Here is a 22,640-nt window from a genome sequence, read left to right as displayed (position 1 = left end):
ATGTGCCAGTGTCCAGCTGTCACATGAACAGAACCCCACTTGTGAAAAGCTTGTCTGTTGGTTACAGTGAAAGAGGAGTCTGCAGAAGGCACTACTAATATCCAGAAGATGACCGCAGAATGTAATATCATCTCTTTCTCCCCCTGCTATTCTCAAGTTCAAGACCCTGTTACATTTTTGGAATACATCAGAGAGAGAGAGGATTTTAATAAAAAGGAACTTCACGTGTCATAGCATCCACTTTGGAAGAAGACTGGTTACAGTTTAAAAGAGACTGTCCCCAGAAAAATAACCAGTTTACATCAGCCGCAACACAACTGGAATTTCAAGAGCACTAAAGAAACGTTGGCATGTACATTTCTTTTTTTCTTACTGACTTTAACTCATCAATTCCACCTCCTCTACCCTGTAACTTCTTCAGTTCCGCATGCTAGCGGTTGTGTACACGTTGCGGGATTCAGGGCATGTTTTTACATTTTTAGTAAATTTTATACTTTTACCCGAGTGAGTTTTTAACAATTAAACTAACGGCTTACTTGTTAACCCAAGAGATCTGACAGGCTTATTTATTTGTATAGTTTTACATTGAAAAATCACAACTTTTTAAAAATTGAAATTCTGTTATAACCAACCTCAGGAGTGGAAAAGAGAGGAATTTGAATGTTTCCTAAAACCTATCTCTTCGAGTTGAGAACATCAACTCTTAGAAACAAAAGGCTTTACTGCAACCTATTTAGAATGATGTTACATTGCAAGTGGTTACTTCAACATGTACACTGACAACACCCAACGCTACCGCGTCACCACCCATTTTGGCCCATCCACTGTCTCGAAATCATCAGATTGCTTGTCTGACATCCAAGACTGCTGCCCATGTCCTAACTCACACCAAGTCCCATTCACTCCTCACCCCACCACATGCTCGAATTAAGTAAAACCTTGATTTTCAAATTCTCATCCTTGTTTTCAAATCCGTCCATGGCCTCGTCCCTCCCTTTCTCTGCAACCTCTTCCAGGCATGTAACCCTCTGAGATATGTGCTCTCCTATAATTTTGGCCTCTTAAGCAGTCCAAATTTTAATTGCTCCAACATTGACAGCCACGCCTTCAGCTGCCTATGCCCTAAGCTCTGCAATACTCTCCCTAACCCTCTCTACCTCGCTGTCCTCCATTAAGATGTTCCTTAAAACCAGCCTCTGACCAAGCTTGTGTCATAATATTTCCTTACAAGGCTTAGTGTCAAATACACTCCAGGGAAGCACTTTGGGATGTTTTATTACATTAAAGCACTATACAAATACAGGTTGTTGTTTTTGTTGAGGAAACTACATTGCATGAGGGTTTCATTGCAGAGGGGAGCATTATACGAGGCCTGTATTGTACAAGAGCTACATGGCAGGTGGAGGGGTCAGCGCTGCCCAGGAGCTGCACATATCAGAGCTACATTGTATGGGGACCACACATTTTCTTTGAGAAACTGAGGACAGAGCACCGTCAACAATGAAAATAGGGGAGAAGGCAAGATAAATTAAGGAGCAGTGATTAGCTGACCTCTAGTAGGGAGGCAACTTAGGGAGTAGGCAGCGCTGCATGGGGTTGATTCTAGAGGGCAGTTACATCGCAGGGAGGCTGCACAGAAGGAGGGGCTATGCTGCAAGAGGGAAAAGGACACTGCAGAACAATATACACTCCAATGTGGCTGATGCAAAAAGGAACGCAATGCACCTTGTGCCAGTGTTGAAAACTGAGAGAAAGTAGACTATTTTAAAAAGTCTGCTCCAATAACCTGTATAATTATAGTGGATGAAACCAGACCAAATCTTCACAAAAAGCTATATAAGTCTGTGCCGGATTGCAGTGCACTGGGAGACAATCATACTCGTTCGATTCAGGGCTATCCATTTATTAAACCTCATCAATACAGGCTGTTCAAATATGTATTATATAGATATATGTGTATATGTATGTATATAAAAAGTCAATTTTTTAATGTAAAACGGTTAACAATAAATCCATTTTTTTTTAAATAATTTAACATTACATTCTTACAGCTTAACTCTTTCATATCTCTCAGTACATAACCCTTCAAGTACTGCAGCAACATCTTTGCACCCGGCAGATAATCGAGGAGCTAGTTTCATGATGTGTTGCTGGAAGTGGAAAAAACGTTCCACAAATTGCATTCCGGTCAGTGCTGGTCGACTGAAAATGCCAGCTGCAAAGGAACTGGAGAGCTCGAAGGGTTAATCAGCAGCATTCACAATGAGGGCAATACAAATACTCACTGCTGTTTCCCTTTTTTGCAACATATTCCTGAGTAGCATGACAGCGTGAACAGATACTGAAGATTCCCCCCTCTCGGCTTATTCTCACTCTCCATACATCAATAATCCTGGTGCCATTGGAATAGTCAAGCCCGGTTGGCACTTGCTTTCATTAAGTTTACATCCCAAACCTCATCCCATCAGTACCAGAACCACAGATAGGACAAGTCACTGTCACAGTAAACGCAACGACCAGAAGCATCTTTCGGGTTAGGTGTCGATTAACTGCACTGTAACTTTTTTTTTTGCTTTCAATTATTATTTTGAAAAGATAAATTCAACTCCTGCCCACTTTAACTGTACTGCTCGAAACGGTAAATGTGCATTAGTACATCAGGCACAGACACAGGGAATAAACTCCACCAAATATTTTGTACAATATGTGCAAGCTTACACTGAAATGCAGTAAAGGGCTGCAGCCTACAATAGAAGACGGCACACCTAATGAAAGTGTTAATGTTCTTGTACAAAGCTCTACATACATCAGCCTCACGCTCTCAGTGACAAGAATGGTGTATCGACACAGTATCCCAATGTGCACTCTTGACAAAAGCCTCTCTCCACCGCTCAGCCTTTCTGTGCATTATTCTAAAGCAGTGAACGGAATGCCCCAACCAGTTTGTTCCTCTTTGAATAGAGCTGAGGGCTTTAGGTAGTTAATACACTGATTACATTACGTGTTCCATCTTGTTCCAAACGACCAGAACACCGCAGACCAGCTTTCACGCTAAGGTGTCTCAAACCAGGGAGTAGAAATCTGGAACACTCTCCCCCAAACAGTTGTTGAGGCTGGGGGCAATTGAGAATTTTGAAACAAATTGAAAGATTTGTGTTAAACGCGGTTAATAAGGGTTACAGACCCAAGGCAGGTAGATGGGGTTAGGGTACAGATCAGCCACGATCTAACTGAACGGCGGAACAGGCTCGAGGGCCTGAATGGCTTCCTCTAGCTGCACAAAAGACCATTCCAATGAGCCCTTTGGTCATCAATTCCTCTGTTCTCCTAAACATCTTTGCACAAAAGCGCAAGAGAGTATGGATTGCTATAGCCGCAACCTGCTTTGTGTCCTCAAAACACTTGGGCCGTCAGATGGAACAGGAATTTGCCCGTTTCCTGGGTTTGGGGTCTCTTGTAGCCTCGTCTCCCGAGCGCATGCACAGCGAGCAGGCCGTTTGCGACAGCCTTCTCAGACCCAGCCTGAAGACGCTGTTGGAGAGGTTGTAAATGACACAGTTGCAGAAGCTGTTGCTGATGGCCAACCACGTTGTCACGAAGGACAGCGAGGGGCTTTCCAGCACACGGGAGCTCTCGAGCAGGAAGTAAAGAATGTAGGGGAGCCATAGCACATAGAAGACGCTTGTAATCCGAAACAGGACCATTGCGTAGCGCCGGTCAGGACTGGGTCCACCCTCAGCCGCTTCCATATCCTGGCTGGGGAAACGGGCACGCCGCTCGTTAATTTCTTTGGTGTGCTGCCGGCAGATTTTAAATATATGGAAGTAGGTGAAGCAGACAATGAAGGCAGCTGGAGCGTACAGCAAGCAGACAATGAAACCTGTGAAGTAAGCATTGGTTTCCCAGGAGGTAGCACACCATTCAAAGATGTCTCCATGATAGCCCGGTTTCTCCCATCCAAAGAATGAGGGCAAGAACACTATACATGAGTATATCCATATGAGAATGATACAGATCCTAAGACGGCACGGGGTAACCAGCTGGCTATAGGAGAGCGGTTTTGTTATGGCAAGGTAGCGGTCGATACTGATACAAGCCAGGCAGGCCATGGACACACTCTTCAGGACTGAAATGACATACCCGAACACCTGACAAGTCAGAGATTCCTGCATGCCTGTGGGATAGTGAAGAAGAGACAGTGCAGGAACCAAGCAGCTTACCCCAACAAGCAGGTCTGCATAGGCCATAGTCTGGATGAAGTAGCTGGTGGTGTAATGGTGAAGGAGCGGGGCACAGTGAAACACAAAGATGACTGTCAGATTTCCCACTATGATCAGAACTGTCAGCAACATGATGATCACGGTCTCCAAAACACAAACATCAACTGCGTCGTAGTAGCCAAAGCCCAGTGGACAAGCGTGGTGACTGGACAGGTTGACCGAGGTGTTGTTCACACTCACGGCTCTCCATTCAGCCGTGGAGTGGTTCATGGCAGAGACGAGAGTGGGCTAGAGACCACGGTGACTGGAAGCAGCCAGCACGGCATCTGTTCCTGCTGCAGCTCCTCCAGCTCACTCTGCTGCTCCGCTGATTCACTCCACTCCTCAGCACGCTTTGGTTCACTCTCCTCCTCTGGTTCACTCCACTCCTCCAGTTCACCCTCCTCCTCCCCCTGCACACTGCTCCTTTCTGCTCCTCCGGCTCACTCTGCTGCTCCAGTTGGTCTCCGCAGCCAGCACTTTAGAGCTGCACATGCCTCCTCAGCATCAGAGGACTGCTGACACACCTCGACACTGCAAGGCTGCTGACTAGCTCCCTCCAGTGCACTGCTTCCAGCTGTTTTTCGTGAGCCATTGTGTGCAGAGTGGGAGAGAGAGAGAGAGAGGGAGAGAGCGAGCGAGAAAGAGCCCAGGGAGAAATGCACAAATCTCGCTGGATGCCAATACTAAGGTATAATTCCTTTCCTCTCAAAAAGTCTCTTGAAACACTTTTAGCCTTCTATGCAAAAAAATCCAGTGAGCTCTTCAAACACCGCAAAATCGACCAATAAGTAAAAAGGTAGTAGACAAAAGACAGTGTAGGCAGCATTCGCGGATAATTCCAAATCCCCAGCTTGCCAAAAACATTAATCAATGTTTCGGTCTTGCAAGAGGGAGGCTAACTGTGTAATGCAGCAATCTCCTGAATTCGGGAAGAGTCAAGCACATCCATTGTGCTAAAGAAACAATCCTGTCAGTGCCACATCTGTGCTGCTACTACTCGTTCTTCATCTCTCAGCAGCTGCACCTGAGCCCCTCGCCTTTGCTCCATCACAACTGATGTGGAAGAATTCCAGCTACCTTGGTTTCCTGCCCCTGAACAAGCAGCAGCAGCAGCACCAATGGCCATCGGAGCTGATTTTTTTTTCATTTTTTGTCGCTTGGTAACAGTTGCCAAGTACATGTCGGCTCACAGCCACTCACAGTAATGCTGCCCTAGACCGTGACAAATGGAGATAACGTGACGGGGCCCACCAGTTTACAGCCGTACTGCCCCCTTAATACAGGTTCATAAAACAGGTACAAACAGAGCACAACAAATAGTGAAGGAGGAAAGAGTTTGGAGTGGTAGTCTGCACAAAGGAAAATCGCAACACAAAGCCACACTTTCACTGCACTAACCCTAATGTCAGCTGTAATACAATCAGTAAAAGGCAAGCTCCATTCATTATTAATCACACAAAAAGGAATCCAAGAAAACCTCTCATTATAAATTTAGCTTCTAACCTGCTTAATAACATTCGCATTTATATCAACAAGGCAAGATAACTGCATACATAAAGCGTCTTACAGACTGACTGCTCTCAAATACAAGAATTATACATCCTGGAGGTCTGATAGAAAGGTTGTACAGAAGTCAGCAATAACCATCACAAAGCACAAGCTTCTCCCCTAGTGTTATACAAGGAGATTGTGTTTAGGTGAGGTGAAATGTAGAGGAAGTGTATCCTGCGCCAAGTACTGCCCAAATGGTAAGGTGAGCACAAATCTGAACTGACAGATGGACCCATCCCGCAGGTGGCTCCAGATAGGTCAGGTAAAGGGCCACCCACCAGCTGCAAGAGGGATAAGGGGGGATGAGGGGTGAGTGATTGAGTGGAGGGTGAGTGAAGGAGGTAAGAGAGGGTGAATGGATGAGTCATTGACGAGAGGAGAAAGAGATCAAACGAGGGGAAGGAGGGAGTGACAGAAGGGAGGGAGATGAGGGAGTAAGTGATGGTGGGAGTAAGGGAGGGAACAAGAGCCCAAAATTGGGGCTGCAGGCTGGAATAATTCCCATTTCTGGGCAGGTCTGAATTGGTAACGCACCCCCCGTCCCTCCCCTCCCCAACCGAAGGAACTGCTCTTGAATACACTCTCGGCTTGGCCTCTCTGCAGCAGTCAGGCAGGGAGTGAGATTTCAGTCTAGGCTCCTTGTAGCAGTGGTAACATTGACATTTTTTAAAGAAAAACTGCAACAAAGCGGTTTCAGATAAAACCATCATTTCCCTGCATACAAAAGAAAGAGCGAGTACTTTCAACAAAAGGTGCTGCCCTACAGTTGTCATCATTTCTAATCACCCTGATCTTTGAATTGTACAAAGTTCCTGATGTGTGACTAATCCATGGGAAGCATCCTCATAGAAAGCAGCTGCTAGTACAGAGCAAACAGCAGGGGCAGAGACCCTGAAACACTTGTAATCAGCAAGAACTTGCTCCTCTTCACCTTTTCGTCATGCATCCACCCACCGACCCCAGTATCACAAATCATGACTCAGAACTGTCAAGTCCCAGTCACTTGGAGTGAGAGTCACTCTGGTTTAAAGGCAGTACTGGTTTTAATGTCTAACAGTTGGTCAGGAAAAATAAGCTCAGCTCCCTACAGTTTAAAGGGTTTGCAATCAAACTCATTCTTCTGGGTAATTTTATTTTTAAAACAGTTCCCTGATGTTGACAGCCCGGACATTCTTGGGGGGGGGCGGGGGGGAAGAGAGACTTCACTCGAAATGAGTTTGGATCACAAATCTAACTGTTCAGATGAGGAGGAAGGAGAGGTTATGACATTTAACGGTTTCTTAAATTAGACATTATGAAAGAAAGACTTGTAGGTACATAGCACCTTTCATGACCTCAGGGCATCCCAAAGCATTTTACAAATTTATCTCTTTGTATCTGCCCTACCATCCAAAACATCACCACTCTCCATGCAGACCCCATCTTTTGCTGTGCACCCATGCAGAGTCCCCTTTTCTAAAAGCTCAGACTGCCTTCCCTGAGGTTTGTGTTCTTTTCTTAGAAGCACCTAGTTTTGCATTAAAAATTTTGCCCCTCCCACAGACTAAAGAAAGAATTGCATTCATATAGTGCCTTTCACAAACGCAGGATGTCTCTAAGTGCTTTTTAGCAATGAAAAACTTTTGAAGTGTAACAACCATTGTGATGTAAGAAACCCGACAGCCAATTTGCACACAGCAAGCTCCCCTAAAGAGCAGTGTGAGAATGACCAATGCCCTGGCTAATGTGAGAGTGATGTTGATTGAGGGACATTGGCCAGAGCATTACAGCGTTCGAGTTCACCATTTTCCCTCTATCTCCTGTCTATAGTTGTGGCCCTCAGACTTTGTTTTATAATGCTCCTGTAAAGTGCCTTTTCGTTCTGTTAAAAGCACTATATAAATTTAAGTTGTTGTTATTCGTACAGCCCAGCTGCTACTATAAGCTGACAATGTGAACTGTAACTGCTCATTCCCTTTCCCAATGTAGCACTGCATAATGCCACATTAGCTTAACATGCCCACATTATCCCAACATACCACTGGACTGAACTGTCACTTCATATATTAGTGCAAGATGTACTGCCTCCTATACAAATGCATTTCTTCACATCAAGCCTCATTCTAGCAATTTAGACTTTGCTTCCACAGGCCAAGAATATGCTAGCATTCATAATTAAATGACTCAATCACAGGGCAGTTGTATAAAAGTCTGACTGGTCAAACACATGCTGCTCTCCTGCACCCTGACAACACAGCAGTGAGGGATAGGGGTGTAGCAATGTGCAGCATCAAAATGATTAATAGCGATAACAACCTTTCAATGATCAATGATTACATAACCAGATTATACACAATACCACAAATAGGATCTGGCCAGTGCCTTATGCAGCAGCAGCAATACAATCTCTTTCAATTTACACTGTCCCTTGGCTAATGCCCTTTTTAATGCAACTAAGCACTGTGCTGAGTGTGTACAGATCTATCCACAATAACCCTCCACTTCCTTCCTGAACCGTACACTGTGCCATTGTCCCATTTCACATATACTTCCTCTCTTACCTCCCTGCTCCAATACAAAGAATTTTACACCTAATAATGCATTCCCTGCTATGTTCCTCCAGAATAAGTGAACTTGTACAAAAACAGAATTACCTGGAAAAACTCAGCAGGTCTGGCAGCATCGGCGGAGAAGAAAAGAGTTGACGTTTCGAGTCCTCGTGAACTTGTACACTGCTTTATAGCCAGAAGTGTATTGCACCCCTAACTCAATGTACTAATTTGCTGCTAAGTGGAAGTGCATTAACTTGGCCTGTCCTTTTAAGGCCATCAAGTATAGCTATTCTAAGTAAACATATCCTATCAAATGTTTAATTGCTCTTTGTTAGGGGAGTTTGCGGATCACGAAGGCCAGTTACACGTCCTAGCTCAACATTCCAGAAGATCTAACTGGAACCACCCCTTCCACTCTGATCACAGAATCCAATGATCTGTTAAATGATTCCAGGGCCCTTTGCTTCCATAGCCTCATCTAGAATCCATCCGTGGGTTGATTACAATGTGCTGTGCAAAGCATTTCCTAACATAGGGGTCGGCAGCCTGTGGTCCTGGAGCCACATGCAGCTCTCTAATATCTCATTTGCAGCGCTCAGTCTTTTCCAATCAGATCACATTAACATGAGCCTCAAAAAAAATTGACTCAAAAAAAAAGTAAGAGGCGTGTTTTTACTGCAGGGATAAAAGGTTAATCATTATGCAGCACTTCACAGTTGCAAATGATTATTTTAACGAAAAAACCAATCATGCTCCAAATAAACCTGTTCGAGTGGCATAGCTACACTTTGGTTATAGGTAACGTCTTTGGTTCGAGGGGCAGGTTTTATGGTTGCGACCATTATTGTTTGGAATATAGCTGAGATGATAAATTTTTCTAATTAAGCTATTTCTTAATCACATGATCGAATAGCCAAAAAAAAATTGTCTTAATTCAACGCATCTTCAGTTAAAGCTTGTTTTAATGATGACCTTGGCAAAATTATAGTAAAAATGTCAAAAAGCACAATAATTAAGTTAGACAATTGAAAAATGAAATTAAAATAGACTTTTTTTTCCCCCCGGGCATTTAGGGGATGGGCAACAAATGCTGGTCATGCGAACAATGCCAAGATCCCATGAAATAATTTAACAAAGGATCTATCTTGATAGTGATTTTTTTAACCTAAAATCAGTGCATGTATTTTATTTATTAGGTAAGCAAATTATGCATTCGACCAGAGACTCTTGGCAATTTGACAAGTATTGCCTTCAGAAATGCTGAATTTTCATCTTGCAGCTCCCAAAAGTTTTCATTTTAGGCATTTTTTTTTAAAAGGCTCCTCAGGTGAAACAAAAGGTTGCTGACTCCTGGACAAAAGTCAGGCCTAAATTTGCACTTGCGGTAATCTGAAGATGCCTCCTTTCTCCTGCTGTCAGTTTAATTTGGATCCACATTTACCTACACCAATTACTATATTACATCTTTATCACTATATTATGCCTCTGTGCACATCAATATGAATATCTCCTGGTAAGTCCTAAGTTCTTCCAGCCTTTACTAATATCTTGGCCGTGACTCTGGCACGCAGTAGCACTCATGGTCACTGAATCCAAAGCTCGCAGGTTCAAATCTCACACCAGAGAATTAAGAACAAAATACCAGCTGACACTTCAAGTGCAGTACTGAGGACTGCTGCACTCTCGGAGGTGGGTGCCTTTGAGATGAGACTTTAAACCAGGTCCCGTCTGCCCTCTCAGATGGGTGTAAAAGAACCCAAAGCACTAGTCAAAGAGCAGGAGAGTTCTCCTGGCATCCTGGACAATATTTATCCATCAAACCACTTATTAAACAAGATTATCTGATCATTATCACCTTGTGGCATTTGCTGTGTTTCTTGCAATACAACATTACAACACACAAAAAAAACTTCATTGGCTCTAAAGCAATTTAGCATATCCTGAGATGGTTATATAAATGCAAGTCATTCTTTCCTTTGAATTGGGTTTATCTGCTTCCACTGTGTCTCAGTGAGATGAGACATGCCTGTATACAGTCAGGCCATGGGACCTATAAACTAGAGTTTCACTTCACCTATTTGGCACGCAGATCATTTTTTTCCCTTATTCTCAGGGATGTGGGCATCCCTAATTGCCCTTGAACTGAGTGGTTTGCTAGGACATTTCAGAGGTCAACCACATTGGGTCTGGAGTCACATGTAGGCCAGACCAGGTAAGGACGGCAGATTTCCTTCCATACATTAGTGAACCAGATACAACAATTCTTGTTTTTTATGGGTCACCATTACTGAGGTTAGCTTTATATTCCAGATTTATTCATGGAATTTAAATTCCAGCAATTGCTGTGGTGGGATTTGAACCCATGTCACCAGAGCATTAGCCTGGGTCTCTGGATTACTAGTCCAGTGACATTATCATTGCGGCACTGTCTCCCCTTTTGGGTGTACAATGCATAAATCTCTTTGCTCTATTGATTGCTTCTTCACAGGGTTTGGAAGTAACCTGGCAATTTCCAACTCCAGGTTGGGGGGGGATCAGAGTGAAATGTCTGCTTTTCTTTCTCTCTGCTTTTTAAAATACTTCTGACACCTGGAATCGGATGACAAGCAAGTTTCTCATTAAACGAGCAACAAAAACTTCCCTTTACACTGCTCCTTTACAGTAACGTCCTAAGGTGCTTCATAGGGTCATTAACAAAATTTGACACAAGTTAGATAAAGAGATACTAGGGCCGGTTACCAAAAGCTTGGTCAAAGGCAGGTTTTAAGGAGCATTTTAAAAGAGAGAGAAGTAGGGAGGCAGAGAGGTTTAGGGAGGAAATTCCAGTGCTTAGGGCCTAGACAGCTCGGATAATGATGGAGCCATGAAAACTGAGGAGAATTATAATAATTAAAGAATTTTGCCTCTGTGTCACATAAATTGTTCTGCTACAATGTACTGTTAAATAATGTAGATCATTATCTGTAAATAAAGACATGCACAAAGTTATGCATTTTAAATATACAGCTCTTGTGGCAGTCATTTCACGGTTTCCTGTAAACATCTATGTGACACCTCACTCTGCCCCCAGGAGACTGCCAATGTACTACCTAAAACTGCAGGTTCTTACAACATGTAAATGCCATGTTCACAATGCTGGTTCACAGCTCTGATTTCTTTCCTCACTAAAACAAACATGAACACAAGGATTGGGGAAAGCAGCACAGAGTTACTGAATCTATTATCACTTCCCTGCGCTTTCATTCATGCGTGTAGATTTTTAAAAAATAATATTATAATATTGTGATGAAACTCAAGGGGAATAAAAAAACTTAACTTAGTTTTAGATCAGCAGTTGGAGGCTGGAAACTCCAATTCCCAGCAGGCCTTGGGAATTCTGCACATGCACCGGTCAGGAAATGGTCGCACATGCGCAGTTAGTCTTCTTAGGTTCTTTAGGCCAGAAACCAGCTCTGCGCACATACGCAGAAGGAAGAAGTGAAACAACGTGGAAAAACAGGTCAGGTGACCTAGAGCCAGAGCGCCTTTCGAGAGAAGGTGTCCCAGGTGGCAGGACTCCATGCTGCAGGCCACAAGGGCTCCTTTTGGAGCAGTGGTTTTCTGCGTGGCACAGCCAAAGATCTGAAAGTGTGCTTGGAAGGTGAAGCTTGGGTATACTTGGAGATCCCGGGGAAAGGAATCTCAGAGGACGAGCCTGAAACCCTAGAGGTGGATTCTTTGTTGAAACTGCCCGAGTGGGAGCGACATTTAGAGAGAATTCCAAAGCGAGTTCTCTGAACGTGGAGATTGGAAACCCTCATGAGAAGGAGTATTTCAGTGAGACCGATTGGCTCACAGTGTAACAAACGTCTGGGTGGGTTGTTGAGAAACCCATAGAAGCTGCTTTGGTTTCATCTGTCATTTACTTTGGAGTGTGGTGTGTCTGACCGTAGTTCTCCAGTTGGTTCACATATTCTGCATGCTTACCCTATATAGAGTATAAGATAGATATGGTAAATGGTTTTATCTTTCTGAATTTGCATGTATCTGTAAAGAAATAGCTGGGGTGAAGGAATAGTGAATATTTGAATTTTTTTTGCATGTTTGTTTTGAGATCTTTCCAACCTTCTTGTCTGCAGCAATTTGGTTAATTTTTTTAAATAAATATTTTAGTCTGTGTGTTAATAGTTCATCAGCAGACTCCTGTGAATTTGTTCAGTAACTTTACTCTGCGGTTTCCAAAAAAAAGTTTAGGATCTATCAAGCCAGGTTTCACTCTGGGATCTGACTTGTCCAGTATTAACATCAGCTGGGATTGTAACAATATAGAACAAAAGCCTCGCTATTTACTTTCCCACTGATTCTTTTTGGGCCTTTTCTTCTACTTTCTTCTCTTTCCTCAGGATTCCTCCTCTTTGAGTTAGTCCTTTTCTTTATCTTTAGCTGTCTCCTTTGTTGCTCCTCTCATTTCTCAGCTTCCTCTTTATTCTCAACTCTCTACTGCCTGCGTTCAGATAATGCAAATTTGCTGCGAGTTAATTCTCTATTCATATCTACACTTTCCCTCACTGACCACCTCACGAGCCTGACCCACCTAGGTGACAACCACACGTGCCTGATCTAGCTGTCCCTCGTTTTGCCAGGCTGCTGCTTCCTGCAGGTCAGAGGCATGGCTAGCTGCATTGTCAATATGCTTCCACTGCTGTCAGGCAAATTATTCCACACATTTTTTTCTCCCTTTGATTAATACAACAAAATAAACACGGAAGAGGAGGTGCATTCGACTCATCTTAATCCATCCATCCAGAGGGTATTGCTGAAAAAAAAGACACATTGAAGCTTTTTGTCTTGTTCTCATCAGGACACTTCACAAAACACCAATAAAGGGGAAAACAACAACTTATACTCTATGAGAAGAGAGTGTTGATTGGTTGGCAAGTGGACTCTGATTGGTAGAGGCGTTGCCATGGAGAATGCAATGTGTGCAAGCCTACCTTCACAGGTCTATATACACATGGGGATTCTTATAGTTCCACACTATATAAGTTTGGTCTTATCGGCAACCTTGTAAATAGAGCCCGGACCATGTGCTCACCATGCAAGCTTGATGCTGAAATAGGGCGTATCAAAGAAATCCTGCGAGGTAGTCAGATTATTTGCGCTGTATATCATGCAAACTCATAAATGGGCCCAAGGCCATCACTTTTGTCCCTGAAAAGTGCCCAGTCTACCTCAGATTGCCCTGGAACGTCAAGGTATCTCAAAAATATGAGCAACAGGTGAAGCCAGCTGTTTCACGCTTCTACTATGCAGTAGCAACACGAGTGGTATTTGCCACGAACAGGATGCTGCTGTCAAGCCAAAAAGATGTTCTGCCTATCACACTTTTGAGTAATGTGGTGTATGAATTTCAGTGCCAGTGTGATGCTAGGTAGGCCATACCTCCCAAAGACTGACAGATCGTATCAAACAGCATGTCCCAGCAGCTGTCCACAACAGGCAAGGTACAGATTGTACCCAACCGGCCCGTGCTTGCAAAACTCAAAGCATAGTGTCCAATATTAGATGTGATTCTGCGATTGAACAACATTTGCTAAATAATAATAATAAAAATAAAAACAGAAAATGCTGGAAAAACTCAGCGGGTCTGACAGCATCTTTGGTAAGAGAAACAAAGTCAACATTGCTCTCTCCAAAGACGCTATCAGACCCGCTGAGTTTTTCCAACATTTCCTGTTTTTATTTCAGATCTCCAGCATCCGTAGTATTTTTCTTTTACCATTTGCTAAATAACCCTCAGTATTCTAAGAATTACTCTGACAACCAATTTAAGATGGTCAGTTGGGTTTGCAGTGCGATGCATTTCTTGTACTGGAAGCTGCATATATTAATACACAGGATCCTATTCTTCACAGGCAGAAAGGACATGTACACACATTGCACCTGTTTCAGCTAAACAGAATAAGTGATAGCCATTTGCTGACTCATTCCTCAGGGCAATGCCTTGGCCAATCAGGGTCAAACTGCCTATTTAAATTTCAAACAATGCTTGGCAATTAACTGTCAGTCACCATCACTGATGCATTCTCCATGGCAATGCCTCTACCAGAGTCCACTTGCCAACCAATCAGCACTCTCTTCTCAAAGTATAAATTGTTGTTTTACTCTTTATTGGTATTCTTGCGAAGCGTCCTAAGGGCAAGATGAAAAGCTTTGACATGTCTCTTTTTTCAGCAATACATCCAGAGATTTCTGCAACCCATTTCCTCTTTAAAAGATATTGCACTACCTTTCCTGTAAGTTTATTCCATTTCTCAATCGTTCTTTGTGAAAACTTTGCTAACATGTACCCTTCATTAAACTTGAACGCATTGCCCTGCTCTTGCTATTTATTTAAAGTAATATTCCCAATTTATTTTTTACATTCCCTTAACCATCTTAAATAGCTCGAGAAGGTCATCTCTCAAACATCTTCTTTTCAAGCTGACAAACTCAAGTCAGATTACTCAAACTGCAGCATGACCAGAGCAAGGTGCAGTTTAGTCATAACTTCCTCTCATTTGTCATCTCCTGTTTTGGCTATTGTAGTTCAATACCCTCTCCTCACTGGCCCTCTCACTTGCGCCCTCTGTAAACCCGAGCTCATCAAAACTCTGCAGGCTCTGACATCGTAAAACGATGGGTGTTCAACGGAGGAACATATCACGGGCTTTAACAAATTGTACGAAGATTGATGAAAATCAATTTTGGGATCCTTGAATCAGTTAGTAGCACTGAAATTGATGGATTGTGCCAAGGTATGGACAGGATCTTGGTCCTAACTGGTGTTTGGTTCTCAGAGAGGGAGGCCCTGTTACATCAGATGCTTGCTTCCTTGAAAAAAATCCTCAGGAAAGTAATTTCCTTCAGCCTGTGTGGAAGGAATGAGACATTCCACTGTGACACAATCTTTTTAGTTCTTTTGGCCACAAATTCATAGGAGTGCAGGTGAATCAATATAAAAGCTACCTATCTGCAGGGCAATGCTTTTCAGAAAAGTGTTTCTGAAACTGTCCAATGAGCAGGATGATCAACCGTCCAGATTTTACAGGACCGTCCTGCATTTAAGGCAGTTGTCCCTTGTCGTTTCCTGATTGGACAGCCTTTGTCTTGAATTTCAGACCTGTGATGTGCACTTGAGTATGTGAATTGCGTTCTGCTACTGACATCCCGTTCCCACAGTCTGGACAAATCCCCCCTGCCACCATTCCTATAATATGGACAGCCAAACCGCCAATTCCCCCCCACCCAGCTCCCACAAGATTACCAACCCCCACCGCCTCCCCAATCCCACAGGCTTGTCAGCCCTCCTGCTCCCACAGTCTCAGCAGCACCCACTCCCCCTGCCCTCCCTCCCGTACTCATATGGTTCCCCAATGCCAAAATGTCGCTTAACTTTTTTCCCCGAGAGTTTGTCACCCTGCCAATGAGGCAGCAAGTACAGAATGGAAACTATAGACATTGAACAAATACATCTATAGCCTGAATTATGGCATTTTTCAGAGAGATCTTGTGGTCAAGAGAGATTGTGCTCAAGTAAAAGCAGAACCCACAAATTTTTATTGGTATCATAAAGGACAACTTTCAGGCATCTTCATAATACATGTTGGTAATTTCTTATGAAATGGTATGGTAGACTTTGAAACATATGGTAGAACTTAAAATTTGGAATCAGGCTTGTAGGGCTTTCAAATTTTTAGTTTAGATATTAAGTCTCGAATAACTTTAAATCAACAATCCTATTTAGAAAGTGTTACTCCCATCCCAGTTAATTGTGCTAGGTCATCACAGAAAGACGATATTATCTCAAAAGTAGAGGCAAAGCAGTAAAGAAGCTTGTACAAAGTTGAACTGGCTGTGCACTCAGACTAGGCAAGGTTCTAGTTTTGGTGTATTAGAGTTAGGTACTACAATGAAACTCCCAAAAACAGAGAATGTTTTCAAGGCAAATAAAACATTTTTTTAAAATTAAATTTGGAGAAATGCATATTTATTAGTTCCCGTCCTCCTTTGGTGACGCAATAAACATGAAACTAGTCATTTTTTGCAAGATTCTTACGCTAATCTCCTGATGAGTATTTGAGTGCAGCTGGTTTCATAATATTTCTCACAGGTGCAAATGGGACATATTGTTCTTTAGTTTGGGAAACTAAGAATATAAAAATGGTTGTTATAAAAGCACTTTAGCCACTGAAACACTAGCTCTTGTGGAAGCAGTGGATATGGGATTCTATATGTCAACTATTTTAAATATGATTCTGTAGAAGGGGCAGAATGAAGATCATATATCCATTGAATGTTATGTAGTTAATCTGGATAATGTACACTCTATGAAAAGTGCAAGTGAGAAAAATTATGGATTGACCTTTCTGACTTGGGGAAAAAAGTGCTGGAGGGAAAGAAAACCTCAAATTAAACAAGTGGATGTAGGTCATCAACATTCTAATCATTTTTCTCTTCACTTGCCTGGATGAGTGAGGTTCCAACAACACTGAAGAAGCTCAACACCATCCGCTACCCCCAACTATCACTCTGTCTACCACTGACGCACAGTGGCAGCAGTATATACCATCTGCAAGATGCACTGCAGAAATACACCAAGGGTCCTTCCACAGCACCTTCCAAACCCATGACCTCTACCACCTAGGAGGACAAGAGCAGCAGATGCATGGCAACACAACCATCTGTAAGATCCCCCCCCAAGCCACAAGCCACCCTGACTTGGAACTATATCACCTTTCGTTCATTGTCACTGGATCAAAATTCTGGAATTCCCTCCCAGACAGCACTGTGGGTGTACCTACACCACATGGACTGCAGTGGTTCAAGAAGGCAGCTCACCACCACCTTCTCAAGGGAAATTAGGGATGGGCAACAAATGCTGCAATTGCCAGCGATGCCCTCATCCAATTAAAGAATTTTAAAAATTGTTCGGCATCCTGGGGAAGGGGGGACATCTCTCAATGTAATGCTTTATATAAAATATAGAGCTTTTTGATTTAAAATCTGAAATTTTGGTTGTGCGCATTAACTTTAACTTAGATTCCTTTCTCTTTCTTTGAATCAGTTGATTATACATTAATTGTGTTGAACTGAATGCAGGTGGAAGGCATGAACTGGAGATTTGTGTGAGCGCCTATGTGGGGAGACAGACTAACGCTGTAGTTGTTGGGTTAGGAGATGTACGCTTGTAATGTATTACCATGTAAATAAATATTAAAGTGTGTAATGATCAGATTCAGTCCTATCTTTCACCAACTGGCTTTCTGGATTAGAACGAGAGCAGAGAACGGTTGCTGCTCCTGAATTGCTGCTCGGAATTGCAAGATGCAAGAATGTGTGGGAAGGGAGAAATCAGGCTCAGCTTGGATGCACTGGGTGGTAGAATGCTCCTGTTGGGCTCATACCCTGGAATGAGATAAGGGAGAGAGCTGCCAGCACCCATGAAATCATTTCCCAGCAAGAATCAGTGCCTTCAAGCAAAGAGCGAAAGAAAGGAGAACAGGTTGACAATAAAACAAGCCCTGGCAAAGTTATTAGAATAAAAGATAAACAGTTTCACCTCCAAGATGCATTAACTAATGAAAAAAGATCTTCTGTCCCAGAGGCCATCCATCACCAGAGATTTTACCCTCAATCAGCAACACCAGGCTTTCATTTCACAATCTAATAAAGATAACTTCAACAAGTTACCCATGGAGAGTCAGACTCACTTGCTGCACGACCCTTTGATGGAAACCAATTACTGCTTCCCGACTCCACCTGCTCCCGCTGGCAGGATTTACAGCCAGCTGGAGATTTGCAGTTCAGTTACTGTTCTGCACTGTTTTATTTTAGTGCAATAAGTCCTGTATTGGAAGAGCTAAGGTGTGAGAAACAGTAACCCACCAGCCACATTCTGTCAACAACAGTCAGCTTCTCACAATGCATCAGCTCAAACCCAATACAAGCAACTCACTGCCCTTTAATCAGCCCAGGTTAGACATTGTTTTATCTGAGAATACTTCCTTCTAAGTTATCCTTAGAAACAAGTGTTCTCAGATATATAAAAGACTGTTATACCGTGCCTTCACAAGTGATCAATTTAATAGGACTAAAAGCAACAGACATTTTTTACATAAGCTGGTAACCCAGTGGTTGAGCCACTGTGGAGAGAGAAACAGAGTTAACATTTCAAGACTAATATGACTCTTCATCATCAAAACGTTAACTCTATTTCTCTCTACAAAGATGCTATCAGATCTGATGAGTTTTTCCAGCATTTTCTGCTTTTATTTCAGATTTCCAGCAAGCGCAGCACTTTGCTTTTGTTTTAGTGGTTGAGCCATTGCTTTTTTTTGGTGCTGTGTGTCTGAGAGAGACAGAGAGGGGGTTGTAGATCCAGACTTGGGAGAACAGCCCCTGCTCTTCTTTCAATAATATCATGGGATCTTTTATGTCCACCAGACGAGGGAACTCGGCTTAACATCTCATCTAAAGGAAAGCGCCTCTGAGGTTCCAGGCTCAGTTTCTGAAGCAGGGCTCTTAAGAAAGAAGGAACTTGCATTTCTATCGTGCCTTTCATGGTGTCAAGAAGTCTCAAAGGACTGTGGAGTTAACTAAGTGTTTTTTGAAATGTGGTCACTGTTGTAATGTTGGGAAATGTGGCAACCAATTTGCACACAGCAAGATCTCAAACAGCAACAAAACCAAATAACTTAATTATTGATTGGTGATTAAATGGTGATGTAGGTTGGAGAAAACTTTGGCTGGAAGAACTCCTCTGTTCTCTTTCAAAATAGTGCTTTGGCATCTTTTGCATTCACTTAGAGAGATAGACGGACCCTTAGTTTAAAGTCTCATCCAACAGTGCAGCACTCCCTCAATACAGGACTATCCGCCAACATTACGTGCTCCTGTGTCATGGGCTTGAACCCGTGACTCTCTGACTAAGAGAGTAAGAAACAGTCTTTTAACTCTTTCAGCTTGATTCATGCACCAGTTTCTTATAAACCACTCTTTAGATATATCATCAAATTAACATAGATAAATATGATAAGAAAACATTAAGATTCACCAGGGAAAGTAGACTGAAGCAACAGCTAACATTGAATGTAAAGAAGTCACATGCTCCAGATTCTCCCTATTTACGCATAGCAATACGGTTGTAATACATGTGTGTATGGCTCACAAGGACAGTCTTAGAATGCAAAACAACCAGCATTTATATAGTGCCTTTATGTAATAAAACTTCACAGAAGCATTATCAGACAATATTTGACACTGAGCCACATAAAAAAATATCAGGAGATGACCAAAAGCAAGAGTTAGTTTTTAAAGGAATGGATTAAAGAAGGAAGGAGAGCTTGTTAATGGTATGCTAATTATATTGTTAAGATACACGAGTGAAGGGCATTGTTGAAGGGTCATTCGGACTCGAAACGTTAACTGTGTTCCTTTCCGCATATGCTGCCAGACCTGCTGAGTTTTTCCAGGTATTTTTGTTTATGTTTAATTGAGTACCTAGAGCACCTTTAAAGAGAGACTGTTGGGACACTGGGTTAGCAGACATATATAATGCTGCATCTTACAAACAAACCCATTATCCATGAAAGTATTAGCTTCATACTTCACCAACTGACTTAGGATCGAAATGACAGAGATTGAAAGGGAGAGAGGTTTAAGAAGGGAATGCCAGGGTGTAGGGCCTTATCAGCTGAAAGCACCATCACCAAAGGTGGAGTGATAGAAAATAGAAATGTCCAATAAGAACTGGAGGAGTTGGGATATCTTGGAGGATTGTAGGAGATTATAGAGATAGGGAGGGGCAGGCCACGGAGGGATGTGAACACAAGGATTTGAACTTTAAAATCGAGGTGTTGCTGGACTGGGAACCAATTTAAGTCAGTGGGTATATCAGTGACGTGAGGATGAGTTAGAATAAGAGGAGCAGAACTTTGGATGAGCTCAGGTTTATGGAGGGTGCAAGGTGAGAGGTTAGACAGGTTCGAACAAGCAGAAGAGATGAAATCGCTCTCTCTGTGCGTCAGTTCTGGCCAGTAGTAAACACAGAGAACATCTAGCAATTGTTGCTACGTGGCCTTAAATAATGTAGCAAGCCAGTCAGCAGCACCAGGAGTCCTTGCTGGTCACAGCTCCATTGATCTTTCCATCAGTAAATGAAAGGGCTTTGGAGTGTGGTGTCCACAGCAGACCCTCATGCCCATGTTGTTTAAACAGCTGGTTTTTGTTTCAAATGCACCAAAACCTTCCTATCTGCTCCCATGGGCTTGCATTCAATCAGTTCACACAGAGACAAGCAAACAGTGGGAGATTGATCAGAACAGACTGGAAGGGAAGTTAAAAAAAAATTCTGATTGTTTGTGTCACTGTATTTGAATCACACTAAATGCGGGATGGATGTTCTATATAGCATTAATCAAGATGGTCAGGAAGCATTAATCATGCCTCCCACCATTATTCAGAGGATAAAGACAGGAATAAGCCATGCAAGGAATATCCCAGGTTCCAATCCAGTCAGTGCTTGGGTTCGATGATCTCAAATGGGGAAAAAATTGGGCTGCTACAATTAGCTTCAATATCCCTGGGTTGAGGGTCAGAGGTGGTGCCCTTCATGTTCGAATAGTCAACCAACAGTCACTACTTTGTCTCATGCATGATGAATGGTGACTCTGTTGAGCAGCTTTGGAACTGTACCCAAGCAAGAGTTACAGGAGGAAAAACTGACAAAATAAAAAGCATTAATGGGGGTTTTAATTTCAGCAGTTTCAGTGGCATAGGAGTTCGTCATTCGGCCCATCATACCTGTGTCAGCTCTTTGAAAGAGCTATCCAATTCCCCCTTCTTTCCCTGTAGCCCTGCAAGTTTCTCTTCAATTATTTATCCAATTCCCTTTTGTAAGTTATGATTGAATCTGCTTCCACTGCCCTTCAAAGCAGTTCATTCCAGATCACAACAACTCCCTGCATTACAAAAATTCTCATCATCTTGCTGGTTCTTTCGCCAATTAAAACTGTGTGATTTGTTTCATACTTTTAAAGCAGACACAATGTTTTTTTGGCATGTTATTCATTGAGAGTTTCTCCCCTGCTCTAGATCATGTTCAGCTCAATTCTACGGGCACCAGGATGTGCGCGAGGTTGGGTCAGGGAGGGTCTTTCCATTTAAAATGCATCTTTTAAGGCAACAACAAGTAACGAATGGGACAGAACCTTACAGCAACTATCCCGGGCCATTGCGCACAGGAAAAGGGACATGACAGCACCTGCATTATTGTAGATTCTAGACATGTAGGAAATGTCCTGAACTGCTCTGAACTACTGAGAGATTTACCTGAAAGAGCACTGCATCTGCTAATTGATTTATGTGGGTTATTACCTATTGAGTATTGTAATAAACTTTCTGCTGGAGTAAGTGTGTTTTGACAGACTGGTTGATTGTTTTTAGCTACTATTCTGGCCTGCTGCAGAGTTGAGTCACATTTTAGAGTGAAGGGTAGACTGTTGAATAAAGCTGCTCCCTCCACCCCCCACCCCCCCTCCCCACTCCCCGGGTGTTCAGTCTGCTTCACCGGCTTTACAGTAAACACACTAGAGCACCCCAGGAGCTTTGTGCCTTCTCCAACCTGTCACTAATATTAAGCTGAGCTCTTGTCAACCCTTGGCTATTTATAGAGGAATTGCAGCTCAGAGCTAATCACAGATTAAATCCGTCACCATGGTCGAGATTGACAGACATGAAATCACTCAGGACAACACAGCATAAAACTTGAGAGTAGCTGGAGGGGTGGGGAAATGGAATGTTCCGTCAGTAAGTTTTACATCCATCGACCGCCATGCAGAAAACACCGGCCAGGATTTCCCAGTTTCGCCCGCCGCAGGGCCAGGAATTCCCGCCCAAAGTTACCGTACCTCTGACTGGTCAGCCCAATTTTCCAAACTGCCCGCCACAACTCCAGCCACGGGAAACCCCGGCCCCCAGTCCAATCTATAAAACCACCTCCACTGTATCACGAATGAGTTCAATACCACTTTGAATATTTCATGTTTAACTTATTACTGGGGAGGCGGGCAACTCCAATTATTTTTAATCACACTATAAATTCTAAATTAAAAACAAAATACCTCGGATGCTGGAAATCTGAAACAAAAACAAAATGCTGCGTGTCACATGCCTTTGCAGGGGTTAGTCATACAAGCCTTAATCTAAGCCAGAACAGCAAAACCTTCACAGGTAAAAGACATGCTAAGGTCAGAAATTGTCAGGAGAAGTGAGTGCT

General features: G+C 42.8%; 2 protein-coding genes across 4 annotated transcripts in view; both read right to left on the bottom strand.

The window, feature by feature from the left end:
- Positions 1-22,640, bottom strand: part of LOC144672973 (rab GTPase-activating protein 1-like) — a 442,218-nt gene that overhangs the window by 240,255 nt on the left and 179,323 nt on the right. The gene's annotated exons all lie outside the window — the stretch shown is intronic.
- Positions 1,896-4,896, bottom strand: LOC144672979 (G-protein coupled receptor 52-like). Its single transcript, XM_078534980.1, has one exon. The coding sequence runs from the start codon at positions 4,488-4,490 to the stop codon at positions 3,411-3,413; it is 1,080 nt and encodes a 359-aa protein (XP_078391106.1). The 5' UTR covers positions 4,491-4,896; the 3' UTR covers positions 1,896-3,410.

The sequence above is a fragment of the Cetorhinus maximus genome, unplaced genomic scaffold (assembly GCF_964194155.1).
Source record: "Cetorhinus maximus unplaced genomic scaffold, sCetMax3.hap1.1 HAP1_SCAFFOLD_182, whole genome shotgun sequence".
NCBI classification, from domain to species: Eukaryota; Metazoa; Chordata; class Chondrichthyes; order Lamniformes; family Cetorhinidae; genus Cetorhinus; species Cetorhinus maximus.
This window is presented reverse-complemented; position numbering and strand designations above follow the sequence as displayed.

Bases quoted from the DNA above. Each gene is read 5' to 3' on its own strand.
- LOC144672979 (XM_078534980.1), bottom strand. From the start codon at position 4,490: ATGAACCACTCCACGGCTGAATGGAGAGCCGTGAGTGTGAACAACACC.